The sequence below is a fragment of the Danio aesculapii genome, chromosome 4 (assembly GCF_903798145.1).
Source record: "Danio aesculapii chromosome 4, fDanAes4.1, whole genome shotgun sequence".
In the NCBI taxonomy this organism is placed as follows: Eukaryota; Metazoa; Chordata; class Actinopteri; order Cypriniformes; family Danionidae; genus Danio; species Danio aesculapii.
The window spans coordinates 40,637,634-40,649,697 of NC_079438.1; the positions used below are offsets into that span (position 1 = coordinate 40,637,634).

The following is a 12,064-nucleotide window of genomic DNA, read 5'->3' on the forward strand; positions in this document are numbered from 1 at the left end:
CTGCCTCCATGCCTTCTTCACCTCGAGGGCTTTTTTCAGCTTATTCATTACAACTTGCTTTTGTGTAATGTTATTATTAGCAGTATTATTTATTATATGCCTATTTATATTTGTTTTATTAAAAACAAGCTTAGATTTGTCCACCTGTCAGGTTTTGGTCCATATGGGGCATAGCATAGGTTTTTTTGACCACACTTCATCATTATTGTTCATTTAATCGTTTGCTGGAAATTAGAGCTGAATTTAGAAATAGTTTTGAAACAAATCTTTGCGTTTAACAAATGAAATTAAATATGTAGGCAAATGGATGTTTTCAGTGGAGTGTACAACACCGTTTCCTTGGTGTGAAAGAGAGAAAGAGAAAAAGTAAAGAGGTCGAATGTGGGAGGCTCGTTCTTTATCCTCGCGCTGCAGATGGTCTGTTTAACAGTTTTCTCGCTATAGTGAAGCGTTCAGTTTTTCCACTTGCAAAGTCCACCATGTAAATAGCAAATGAGCCATTGCGCGACACAGCTAACTCTTAAAGAGAGATGAGACTCTGATTGGTTTATTCTCAAAACACACCCATAACTCATTAAGAGAATAAGCACAACCCTGTTAGACCATGCGCTGTGGGGGCAAACTCTAATTTTTCATCCTTAAAATAGCAGAAGTGGATTTGGAAACACCCCTAATGGTTTTGCGCCATGCCATGTCATTACACTTTGTGCCTAGATCTATAAAATAGAACCCTCAGTGTCACATGGCTGAATTAAATATCTAAACAATACAAAAAATAATATATCCAACACAATAAAGTTAACTCAACAGTTATTGTACCAAAGACCATCTGATCTTGGATTCTTCAAAATTTCTTCGTTTGTGTTTAAAAATTAAAAAGTAAAGAAAAAATAATTAAAAATTAACCAAGTTCTCTCCTACTTAATTGGCTTCATCAAACACCTAATATCCATCATATCAGCTGATATTATTATTATTATTGTTATTATTATTATTATATTAGCTGATATTATTATTATTATTATATTAGCTGATATTATTATTATTATTATTATTATATTAGCTGAAATTATTATTATTATTATATTAGCTGATATTATTATTATTATATTAGCTGATATTATTATTATTATTATTATTATTATATTAGCTGATATTATTATTATTATTATTATTATTATATTAGCTGATATTATTATTATTATATTAGCTGATATTATTATTATTATTATATTAGCTGATATTATTATTATTATTATATTAGCTGATATTATTATTATTATTATATTAGCTGATATTATTATTATTATTATTATTATTATTATTATTATTATTATATTAGCTGATATTATTATTATTATATTAGCTGATATTATTATTATTATTATTATATTAGCTGATATTATTATTATTATTATTATTATATTAACTGATATTATTATTATTATTATTATATTAGCTAAAATTATTATTATTATTATTATTATATTAGCTGATATTATTATTATTATTATTATATTAGCTGATATTATTATCATATTTAATATGTTGCAGCACAGACTAAAACTTTGTGCCATGACAATGTAAAGCGAAACATCTGGCCTACATGCATGCACCTGTTCTGAGCTCCAGGTTTGCATTTCATAGTCCGTGTGAAGCCGTCTACCTTCACTTAATGCTGAGCTGTCTCTCCGAATGCACTAAACAGACAGGATGTTTCCTAGGCGTGTGGAATGATGACATTCCTGCCCTATTGTTAAAATCCCTGCTGATTCGTTTATAAGTGCATGCATGCGGACATTAAGGATTTCTTATCTGATGCATAGAGTTTAGTTTAGTGTCTGTTTGTTGGTGTAAAGCCAGCCAAACTCCTGCACGGAGAGAAGCAGGCATGCAGGGTGTGTGTGCGTGTGGACTTTGGCCCTGTAAGGGGTGCATGTATTTATTGGCAGCTGGTAGAGCAGAACTGTGAATCGTGATCTGGTAAGCACTGATTTCATTATGCTTTACTCTGTGTTTAAGTGGTGAATTGAAGGCAATTTGTCATTGCGCTGCTGTTGGATTTAAGTAAAGGGATCTGGTGTTGCACACTACTGATTTTTTAAAGTGAAGTTACTTTGTGTGTGTGTGTGTGTGTTTTTCGGTTGTCTTTGTGCTGTTTTGTTATAACAATTTGGGCTCATGACAAATGAGTCTGATTCAAAAGCATCCCTGACATAAATTTTGTTCTTGAATTGCATAGTTTTACTAACACTTAAAAAATACATGTAGGTCTTTGCATCTGGTTATATATATAGGAAAGATTTGATATTTTGCAATATTTAGTTTTTCTGCGATATATATATTGCAATATTAATCTAATTTCATCAGATGAATTGAATAAATCTATTTGGAAAGATTTCATTCAGTCAAATTGATTGAAATGATCAAGTCTTTTTCCATGCAGTGCATCTGCATAAAATAAAATAAATTACAAGCATATATAAACACAGCAGAGCAAAGATAAGAGCTAAGCAAACAGTTAATTTTGGTTTTCTAGAGAGTCTAGCATTATTAAGGTACAGAAATTGAACAAACAAACATTACCAAATAATTGAACAACCGAACAATTAAACATAAAACTATGGTCATCATTGTATATATGATTAAAAAAAATAAATAAATAATAATAATAATATATATATATATATAAACCCAGTTTATAATTGTAAAATTATTGTAATCAATGTTAATACTGTTAATATTAATAATGACTAAAATTACAATAAACTTTTAACAAATAATACAGTTTAAAACTTTTATTGACCTTGAAACAATTTGTCTGTGTAATATATATATATGAATTGTTTATCATATATGAATTATTTACATAAAAGTACATAAAACTGTGCTTTATTATTAACAATATGTATTATTATTATTTACATATTATTATTTATAATAATACATAAAAGTATTATGAATTGAATACAAAATGTGTTTACAAAACTAGTATTAATAATAAAAATGATTATAATTAGAATAAATATAATAACATTATTAACAATAATTGATTTAAAAAGCAATAAATTAATTACAAAATGTTCTTGTTAAAAATAATAATAATAATATTCATTATTTTAATTTTTGTTCTGATGTTGAAGAAGATTTACCTTAATTACATAGTCAGGACAGTTATATTATATATAACAGTTGTACAGATACACTTGCACTAGAATTTTCAGTCAGAAATTAAAAGCATGATTCATCATAAAATAGGCATACTGAAGGTCATCTTTGTATTAATTGTATTTTTGAGTAATCAGTATGAGTATAGTGTCATTGACTTTTGATCATACTGTGTTTTTCTTTTTGGCGAATACTTTTCACAATACTGAGTAAATTGACTTGTCTTCACAAATTAGTCTTGAGCCGCATTGAGACCAGAAAGTACTGTCAGCTGTACATGCGGTTGAGAAAGCTGGGAAGACGTGCGCTTTATCATGTGCAGAATCAATATTTCCTCCAAAAACAAACTCACATCTGGTCTGTGGTCACAGATTAATCTCTATACTTCAGATCTGTTGCCTCTATCAGCCCAGATTCTGCCTCGTCATTGCTTGTTGGCTGATCTAGTGGAAACTTCTGCCCAGATCTGTTTGCTTTAGGTCTGTTGTCCAAGGCTGGTTCTGTTTGGGTGAAAGTAATGATGAGGAACACATGATCGCAATGGCCTGACTGTGCAAAAAATTATGACTATTGACATTCATTATTTTCCCTCGGTCAGCTGTAGTTGCTAGACACTAAAGCTGGACAGCGAGTAAAGGTCAGGAAGGAAAGTAAAAGTGAGTCTGTCAAATTTTATATTGTGGGGACTTTTTTGATGTCTATGAGGAAAATGGCTCATATAAAATATTTAGAATATTTAGATATTTGGGTCAAATTTAAAAAAAAAAACCTGCAGAATGTTTTCTGTGAGGGATGGATTTATACAAAATGAACAGTCTGTAAAGTATAAAAAAATAATTATTTCTATGGGATGTGTGGTGCGTGTGTGTGACAGTCAAACACATTACACTGCAAAAAACTAAAGTGGTTTTGCTGGAAAATATTTAAACTTAATGAAACATGATGCAGTAATAGTGTGAACCCTTTGATCAACTTAACTTAAAATCAGTTTTTTCTACTTAATTTGTTACTGAAAACATAATTTTGAGCATACTGGATTATTGTTGCTAGTCTCTGCCCCTACTTTCTCATCATTTAGAAAAGCCTGGTGGGCTGTGATTGGTCAGCTATCCAGTGCATTGTGATTGGCTGAATACCTCAAGCATGTTACTCCCCTTAACATATTTGGAACATACTTCCGAAGCTGTGCTGACAGGTAATCATTTTCTTGTAGTCTTTGCTTCATTATCAGTTTGAGAGTGATTGTAATCCAGAAAATGCTGACGACCAAGCTGATTCATTAGCTTTGCCTGAGCGGCTTGATCAGAAAGATTGGTAAGGTTTTATTATGCAAAGCAGTTTTGCTTTAACAGTGAAACACTAGATTTCCAGGATATGGCGACGGCAGCAACGATAATACAGCAAGATTAAAGGTTATGTCTTCATTCTTTGCATAGACATTTGGGTGGTACGTTGACAAACTTCTTACATCGTTCCGTTAATTTGCGGGGGAGGGGTTTAAATATGCGTTTTAGGATGGCTTGGTTGATCAGTATTGATTTGTAAAATAATTATATCTTTAGGTTTGAGACTTTACAGATCGTATCTATAACAGCTTGTAACACTCCAAAGATAAGGAAAACATAAAATTGCGTTATATGGCCCCTTTAAATATTATTAGTTTTTTATTAAATTTACTTTGGAAGGTTGTATATATGGGTTTTGAGTGCTATATGAGCATCACACTTTACAATTAGGTTATATTATATGAACAAACCATGAAGAGTATATTTCTGACAGTGTACAGTATATTAGTCTTTGTTAATGTTAGTTAATGGAAATAAAGTTGTTTATTGTTAGTTCATGTTAGCTCACAGTGCTTTAATGTTAACAAGCTAAAATTTTGACTGTGACTAGAAAAGTAAAGTTCGTAGACAAACTTTATGGTGTCTTGGGAAAGCCTAGTCTGAAAGTTTGAAATCATTGAAGTAGTCTAAGAAGTTTGAAACAGTTGGGATATATATATATATATATATATATATATATATATATATATATATATATATATATATATATATATATATATATATAGTAACCCGAGTCAGACCAGTTTGAAGGTTTGGTGGTTGTAGTATAAACGGTCTAGAAGGAGATACATAGAGAATTTAGTCTCAGAAGAAGAACAATATTCAGTTTATGTAGTATAACAGTAAGTTGGCTTTCTCAAGACACAATAATAATGCATTGCTATATTGTTTATTGTTTGTTCATGTTGACAAATACATAAACTAGCATTAACTAATTGAACCCTATTGTAAAGTGTGACCAGTTTAAGTATATCCAAATAAGTAAAACCAAATCTTAATTCCTAATGCTGTTTTAAACGTCAGTAAAGTCAAGTACAGAATAAATGTAGATTTTTTTTCAGTAAAATATGTTCTGATTGGTTCTACCCACCACAAGACTTGTTAACCATTACTTGTTCTGTTTGTTTAATCGGACTCTGATGATTCCTCTTGTGTATTCATATGTCTTGTCATTCAGCTGTTGTTTCATAATCATTCTCAGTCGATGGATAAAACATCTGTTGTGAACAAGGCCGTGCTGTTTCCTCCTAGTCTGTTGAGGTATGTGTGTAGGATAGGTTGTGGTTTGGAGGTGTGTATGAGGGTTGATTTTGCTGGTTAATAACTCAGCTGCTGTCCATGGGCTTGTTTCCATTACAGCAGAAACTGGCATCTCTCCTACACTTCCCTTGGCTCCTGTTCACCATCATGAGGCTCAAGTCATGTGTATTCTTGAACATGTGAATGTCTGGGTTTACACTGAATAAATATAGTAGCCTCAGCTTATCACACTCTGTCTCACACCCTGAGACACAATTACATGCACAAATGCGGATTCAGTTACAGGCAAGAACATTGCATAATCTTCTTTAAATTGTCACAGTTGTTTTTTGTTTTGTTTACCTTTTCTGTTGACCTTTTTTTAACCCATATCACAATTGCGAATTAACTCACTATTCAGATTTTCTTCTCTAAATTGAGCCTTTTAATGACAAAAAATTTCTTAGCAAAATTAAATGCACCTTACTCTCATCCATACATAACATACATTTGTCCAGTAAAATTTTTTTCTATTTAGTTTTTATTGATTTTTAGGAACATATAACCAGTGGCAAAAAAAGTAATATATATAACCTCATCAAGAAAATAAATAAATAGAATAAATATAAAATTCTATAAAAGTTTGCCAAACATATTCTCTCAACGATGCATAACCTTAAGAATTATGTAATGTTACATTACGGATAATTATTATGTCGTTGTGGAGAAAGCTAACCATTTTCTCCATTTATTTTCCAAAATCTCAAAAAAAGTTTCCATTTTCTCAACTTCTGCTATACCATTCGTTTTTAGTTGGTGGGTCTTCTTTATACCATTTCCGGGTTATAGGTATTTACTTTTTGCCAATAAAATCTTAAATAGATATCTGTCTTCATTTTCAAGTTTAAAAGCAATATCTCCTAGATAAAGTACATTGAATGATGCAGAAATATGAAGATCAAAAATATATTTGATAGCAGAACGTACAGTTTCCCAAAATCAAAATCTCTTGAGCGCTGCCAGAATATATGCACATGATGTGCCTCTTCTACCACCCTGATTGTAATAATTTAATTCTTGGTATAGTAATCAATTTAATCAAATGGTTTTTTTTTTTTTTTGCCTACTTTCTTTCCCCATTTTAATCTTATATAGTCTATAATTTAGAAATTCTTTTAGTCATACTTTTCTTGTATGTCTGATTAAAAAATCTGAACAAGCTGATTGTTCCAATCCTCATCCTGAGGTTCTTTTAATTTGTCCAGTTTAAAGAGTAAAAAAGTTAATTGTGTATTGATAGGAAAAAAAGCCAGAATTGCAAGATATAAAATCAGAACTGCAAGAGGAATAGCCAGAATTGCAATATTTAAATGCATCTGTATAATATGGAACTAATTGTAATACTGTATATCTTACTTTAAAATTGTGAAAAAAGAAAAACGTGAAATATAAATTTTAATGTTTGAGAGAATTGTGAGAAATAAACAATCAAGAGAATTGAATTTAGAAATTGGACAACTTACCTTGCATCTTTTTCATTAATAGACTGACAGACATACTGACACAGATAGATAGACAGACAGACAGACAGGCAGGCAGGCAGGCAGGCAGGCAGGCAGGCAGGCAGGCAGGCAGACAGACAGACAGACAGACAGATAGATAGATAGATAGATAGATAGATAGATAGATAGAGGAGTTTAAAGTTTTGCTAAATTCATAATGTATTTTTAAACTTCTCTTTGGCAATTTAATGAAGTACATTGTAAAAAATGATGGCTTCCACACAATTACTTCCATTGTCCTAACACAAATCGATTAATGTAATTTAATTGTTTTTACAAATTTAAGTAGTTTAAACATAAAACAATTAAGTTGTCTTCCAAAAAAGTCAAAAACTGTGTTGGTTCAGCTCATTTGAAATAAGTAGTTCAGAAAAAAAAAAACATTTTTTGAGTGTACACTGTAAATAATGCAATCGATTTTTTGTTTGGATGACATGAAGGAATTAAGTTAGCTTATTGGTTTTTACAGGTTTCAGTGGATTGAACATAAAAAATTAAGTTATCTCCCCAAAAAACTGAAGTCCATATGTTGTGTAGTAAAACGTTTATTGCTGCACTTGTCTGTGCTTGTTTTGTCAGGTCAGAATCAGGTGCGAGTGAGGAAAGATTGTCATACAGCATCTGCAGGTTTTGACCAGCGAGTTGAGTCTCAGCTCAGGTTTCAGATAGTTTCAACAGCTGGAAACTGAGAGATATGAACAGCTGGCTAAGATTTTGGCTGTTCTGCTCGAGTCAAGTCTACAGAGTGGAGAAATCAGGTACAACTTTAAAAAGCTGGACAGCTTCCTCTAACAGACAAAGCTGGAAAATGTGATTCTCTGCCAAATGCTGATTTATGACCAGATTCAGCAGGAACAGCTTGTCTACCTTCTACTACTTTTTTTAGCACAGACGATACTGCAGCAGAGGTAAAGTGTTTGTTCTTTCCACTGATACTTTGGTTGCTTGTCATTGGAGTTAATTGAAAGTAATTGAAGGTAATTAAGGGATCGTGACTTCTTCGTCCATTGCAAAAGGGTTTGAATGTCAAGTCTGGCATTGGTTAGTATTTTCATTGGTTAGTATTTTCGTGTCACTGCTGTAACAAGTTAAAGGGTTAGGTGGGATGCCATTTTAACAGAGCTGCCCCTTGAGCTTCCATAAAACCTCCCTTGAGAGCATCTGAAACCATTTGTGTGCTTAATTCTTTTCTTGAGGATTCTAATCTTCAGTTTCGGCATCAAAAAACTACCCTGCAACTAGAAATGCATTGATAAGATTTTATTTTGGTTATTTTGGATTTTATTTTGGTCTAAATCATTTTATTAAAGAACTGTTGGCTAATTCCATTGAAAATAGTTGTCACTTACATCATGTCGGCATTACAAAACATTATCGATTTCAAAGAGCACAGTTCAGAAACACATTTGGTGCATCAATAATCATTATTTTCATTAAATGCTAGGATTGAATATACTTAACACTATACAGGCCAACATTACTATTATCAACTGTTTTGCGCAGGTTTCACTTTGTTTTGAGAAGTATTTATTTCATTTCAGTCACAGTGTTGTTTCTTTAACTGCTTTTGACCTAGACACACCCTTCAGAACACCACAGTCATTGAAGCACTTGGTCGACCTCTCTAAAAAAGTTCCCATGGCAGGAGGAATTCCTGTGAATTCATGTGATGAAACAGGCCAATGGCTTTGAAACGGTGCCCTCGTGTCTGAATAAGACACTGTGATAACTGAGGCCTGTGTTTCTGTGGTAACGTTTTCTTCAACACGTTACGTCTGCCACTCGTTTAGTGTTGTTCTGAATGGACTTTCTTCTAACCACTAGTTTCACAGAGCGCAGGTTGCAGTTTGCATACCAAGTACATACTGACTCTCCATTATTATCGCAAACAAACCGGGCTGTTTAAACAAATAGATAACATGAGCGCAAGGCAGTGTAATGGTGAGTTCAAATGATGTTGCATTGTAAATACTTTGACATTAACACAAAGTTGGTCCCCACTTCGCTATACCGACTTCTATTCTTCAGTAAGAGCTTTTCACAAGATTTTATGCTTTTAAGTGTTTTTCCCTCCTCGTCTAATAGACAGGTTTTGAGGTCAGACACTGATGGGCATGACTGACAATATTTCTTCCAGTTCTAAAACTAAAGTGTTTGATGAGGACCCCAGTTAAATTCTTTAACAAAATCACATCTTTGCCTTGTGCATTTGTGCACAATCACACGGAAATAGCAAAGAAGCTTCCACAAACTGACAGTTGTCGAAAAATGTCTTTGTAAGTTCAATTCTATGTTTTCTCTTCACTGGAAGTAATGGGGCTTCTAGCCTAATCCCTTTAAAAAACTGCCTCGTACTTTTACCCCTTCTCCACATAAACTTATAATTGTAAACAGACAGGTATGTTCTTCTGGTATCTGCGAAAACATTGAAGCAAGATTTGACTTCACAGAACACATTTTGGTTGATTTGTGTACTGCGGCACAGTCACACTGGAATAGGATCCCAAAACTGTTCCACAAAAGTAAAATAATAGATTTGTTCAAAAGTCTTTGTTGACTTATTTGGAATTTTCCTTCAGTGTCGCATTTACCTTTCTTTATTGTCCAGCTTTCTAAGACTTGAAACTGTGATTGTTGTAGTGATGCTGGTGTGCTGTTGCTCTGCATTGCTCAGCTATGCACTGAAAAAAGGAATTCTGCAAAATTGTTGCAAACAATTTCTGAGTTGAATTTAAACAAATTAAAATGAGTAATGATCAATTTCATTTGTTTGTTTAAATTAAGCCCAAATAAATAGTTTACAACCACTTTTTTTTTTTTTTTTTTGTACATTCAAGGAATCATATTTGAATGTTTTTTTTTTTTTTTTTTTTCAGTGAAAATCCATTGTACAAATCTCCTTCAGCAAAGTTTTAGCACTTATTTTACTGCCAAGTTTGAAACAGTTTGGATTTGCTGCTTTTCCAGAATGCTTCCACTTTTTAGCAATGTCACCTATAGCAATGGTGGCATCTTATCTTATCTTATTCCCTATGTTTGAAGAACAGTCCCTGCAGCCCGCATGGACATGTGCTTGATTTTATACACTAATTGCTGTGGGTGTGTTTAACACACCTCAATTCAATAGTTACAGGTGTGTCATAATGCTTTGTCCACATGCAGTAGTGTATGAAACAAACAAATACACCGTTTAAAAATGTTCCAAAACAGAATTTTAGAATTATTAGAGAGGAACCATTTTGGGTTTCTTAAAATGTTTTTTTTTTTAAGTTCCTTAGGGTGAAGAACATCTTAATAACCTCCTTTTTCACTGTAAATAGCATTTTCTGGAATGTAAAGTTATTGTTATATCTTCATGTTTTTTTGGAACTATCAATGAAGAAGCTTTTATTTTTAAGAAGGAATGTGCAACCATTAAGCTGTTTAAAAGTCATTTAAGGTTCTTTTCTGTTGTTTTGTCTTTCTAGACTGATGATTGATTCAAACCTTGCCGTGGTCCAGCGCCATGGTAGATATGCCGAGCCTCTACAGTCCCTCGTCCCCTCTGGGAGACCCGATAATGTACAGCCCTCTGTGCGGAGAGCTCATTGGTGACATGCAGGTGCTGGAGGACATCTCTCAGTCTCTCAGCGACGACACCTTCAACTCCCTTCACATGCTGGATTACCAGAACTGCGACACTGCAGCTGACAACTCATCCATATTAGGTGGAGCATATGGACACACGCTATCCTAATAATAATCATTTTTTGCATTAATTTAATGCTATATAAAAACAAATGCAGAATTTTGAACAAACAAGCTTTTAACCTCTTTGATGTGAAACCTTATTGTTAAATGCTATATATTATAAATTATACCACATGGCTGCTGAACCTTTGATGCTGATTGGATGATGAACATTCTAAAGTGTGCATTTATTCACAAATAAACGCACAGGTGAAGTAGTTTCAAACAGGTCTTGACCTCATTACACTTCCTTGTAGCTACATTGAAAGATGTTTGTTATTTCACAGCCTAATCAAGTCAAAGCACAAGACTTTGGATGAGATGTGTAAGAAAGCACTCCCACAACTGAGCAGTTTGAGGACAAAAATTCAAACATAACATATGAACAATGTATTTTAGTGTGGGGTCTGTATAAGACATATAATTATTATAAAATAAGGCACACCCGAGGTGTAACAGCTAAAAAGTCAATGGCTCCTCACTTAAAACTACAGAAAAGCTACACAGAAACACACAAATGATAACAATGACTTTTCTAGTAGGCAACATTTGTAAAAGTAAACATCTGAAATGCATCTGGGTCAATATTAAAGTGTGAAATTGACTGAATATGTGCGTTTGTCTTGTAGATGTCTTAACTCCGGCGTCTAGTCCTTCCTCAGAAGTGTTCTCAGCCAGCACGGGTCAGGACGAGAACTCAACCGGATCTCTCACCCTCGAGTGCCGCGTCTGTGCCGACCGGGCTTCAGGTTTCCACTATGGAGTGCACGCCTGTGAAGGGTGCAAGGTAAGCGAGTATGCAAAGCGCACAGTGGAAAATTCTCCCACCAGTGCCAGGAGTCAATATTAAAACAGCACACAACTTTTCGTCCTGACTGCCATTGGTAGTGTTACACTTTCATAAGCACAAATCTGTCCGGGACACAAAACACTTGGCTCAACAGAAAGCACGTGAGTTCCTGCGGTATTTTCATAGCTGCTTTTGCGTAAAGTTCCCTTGAGGCTTTTCCCCCCTCTGTA

At 33.3% G+C, this 12,064-nt stretch overlaps 1 protein-coding gene across 1 annotated transcript in view; it reads left to right on the plus strand.

The window, feature by feature from the left end:
- pparaa (peroxisome proliferator-activated receptor alpha a) overlaps positions 1–12,064 on the plus strand; it is a 35,612-nt gene that overhangs the window by 3,796 nt on the left and 19,752 nt on the right. The window contains exons 2-3 of the mRNA XM_056455645.1: positions 10,783–11,022; positions 11,674–11,831. Of these exons, the coding sequence (XP_056311620.1) occupies positions 10,821–11,022; positions 11,674–11,831 (360 nt within the window). The 5' untranslated portion in view covers positions 10,783–10,820. The remainder of the gene's footprint in view (positions 1–10,782; positions 11,023–11,673; positions 11,832–12,064) is intronic.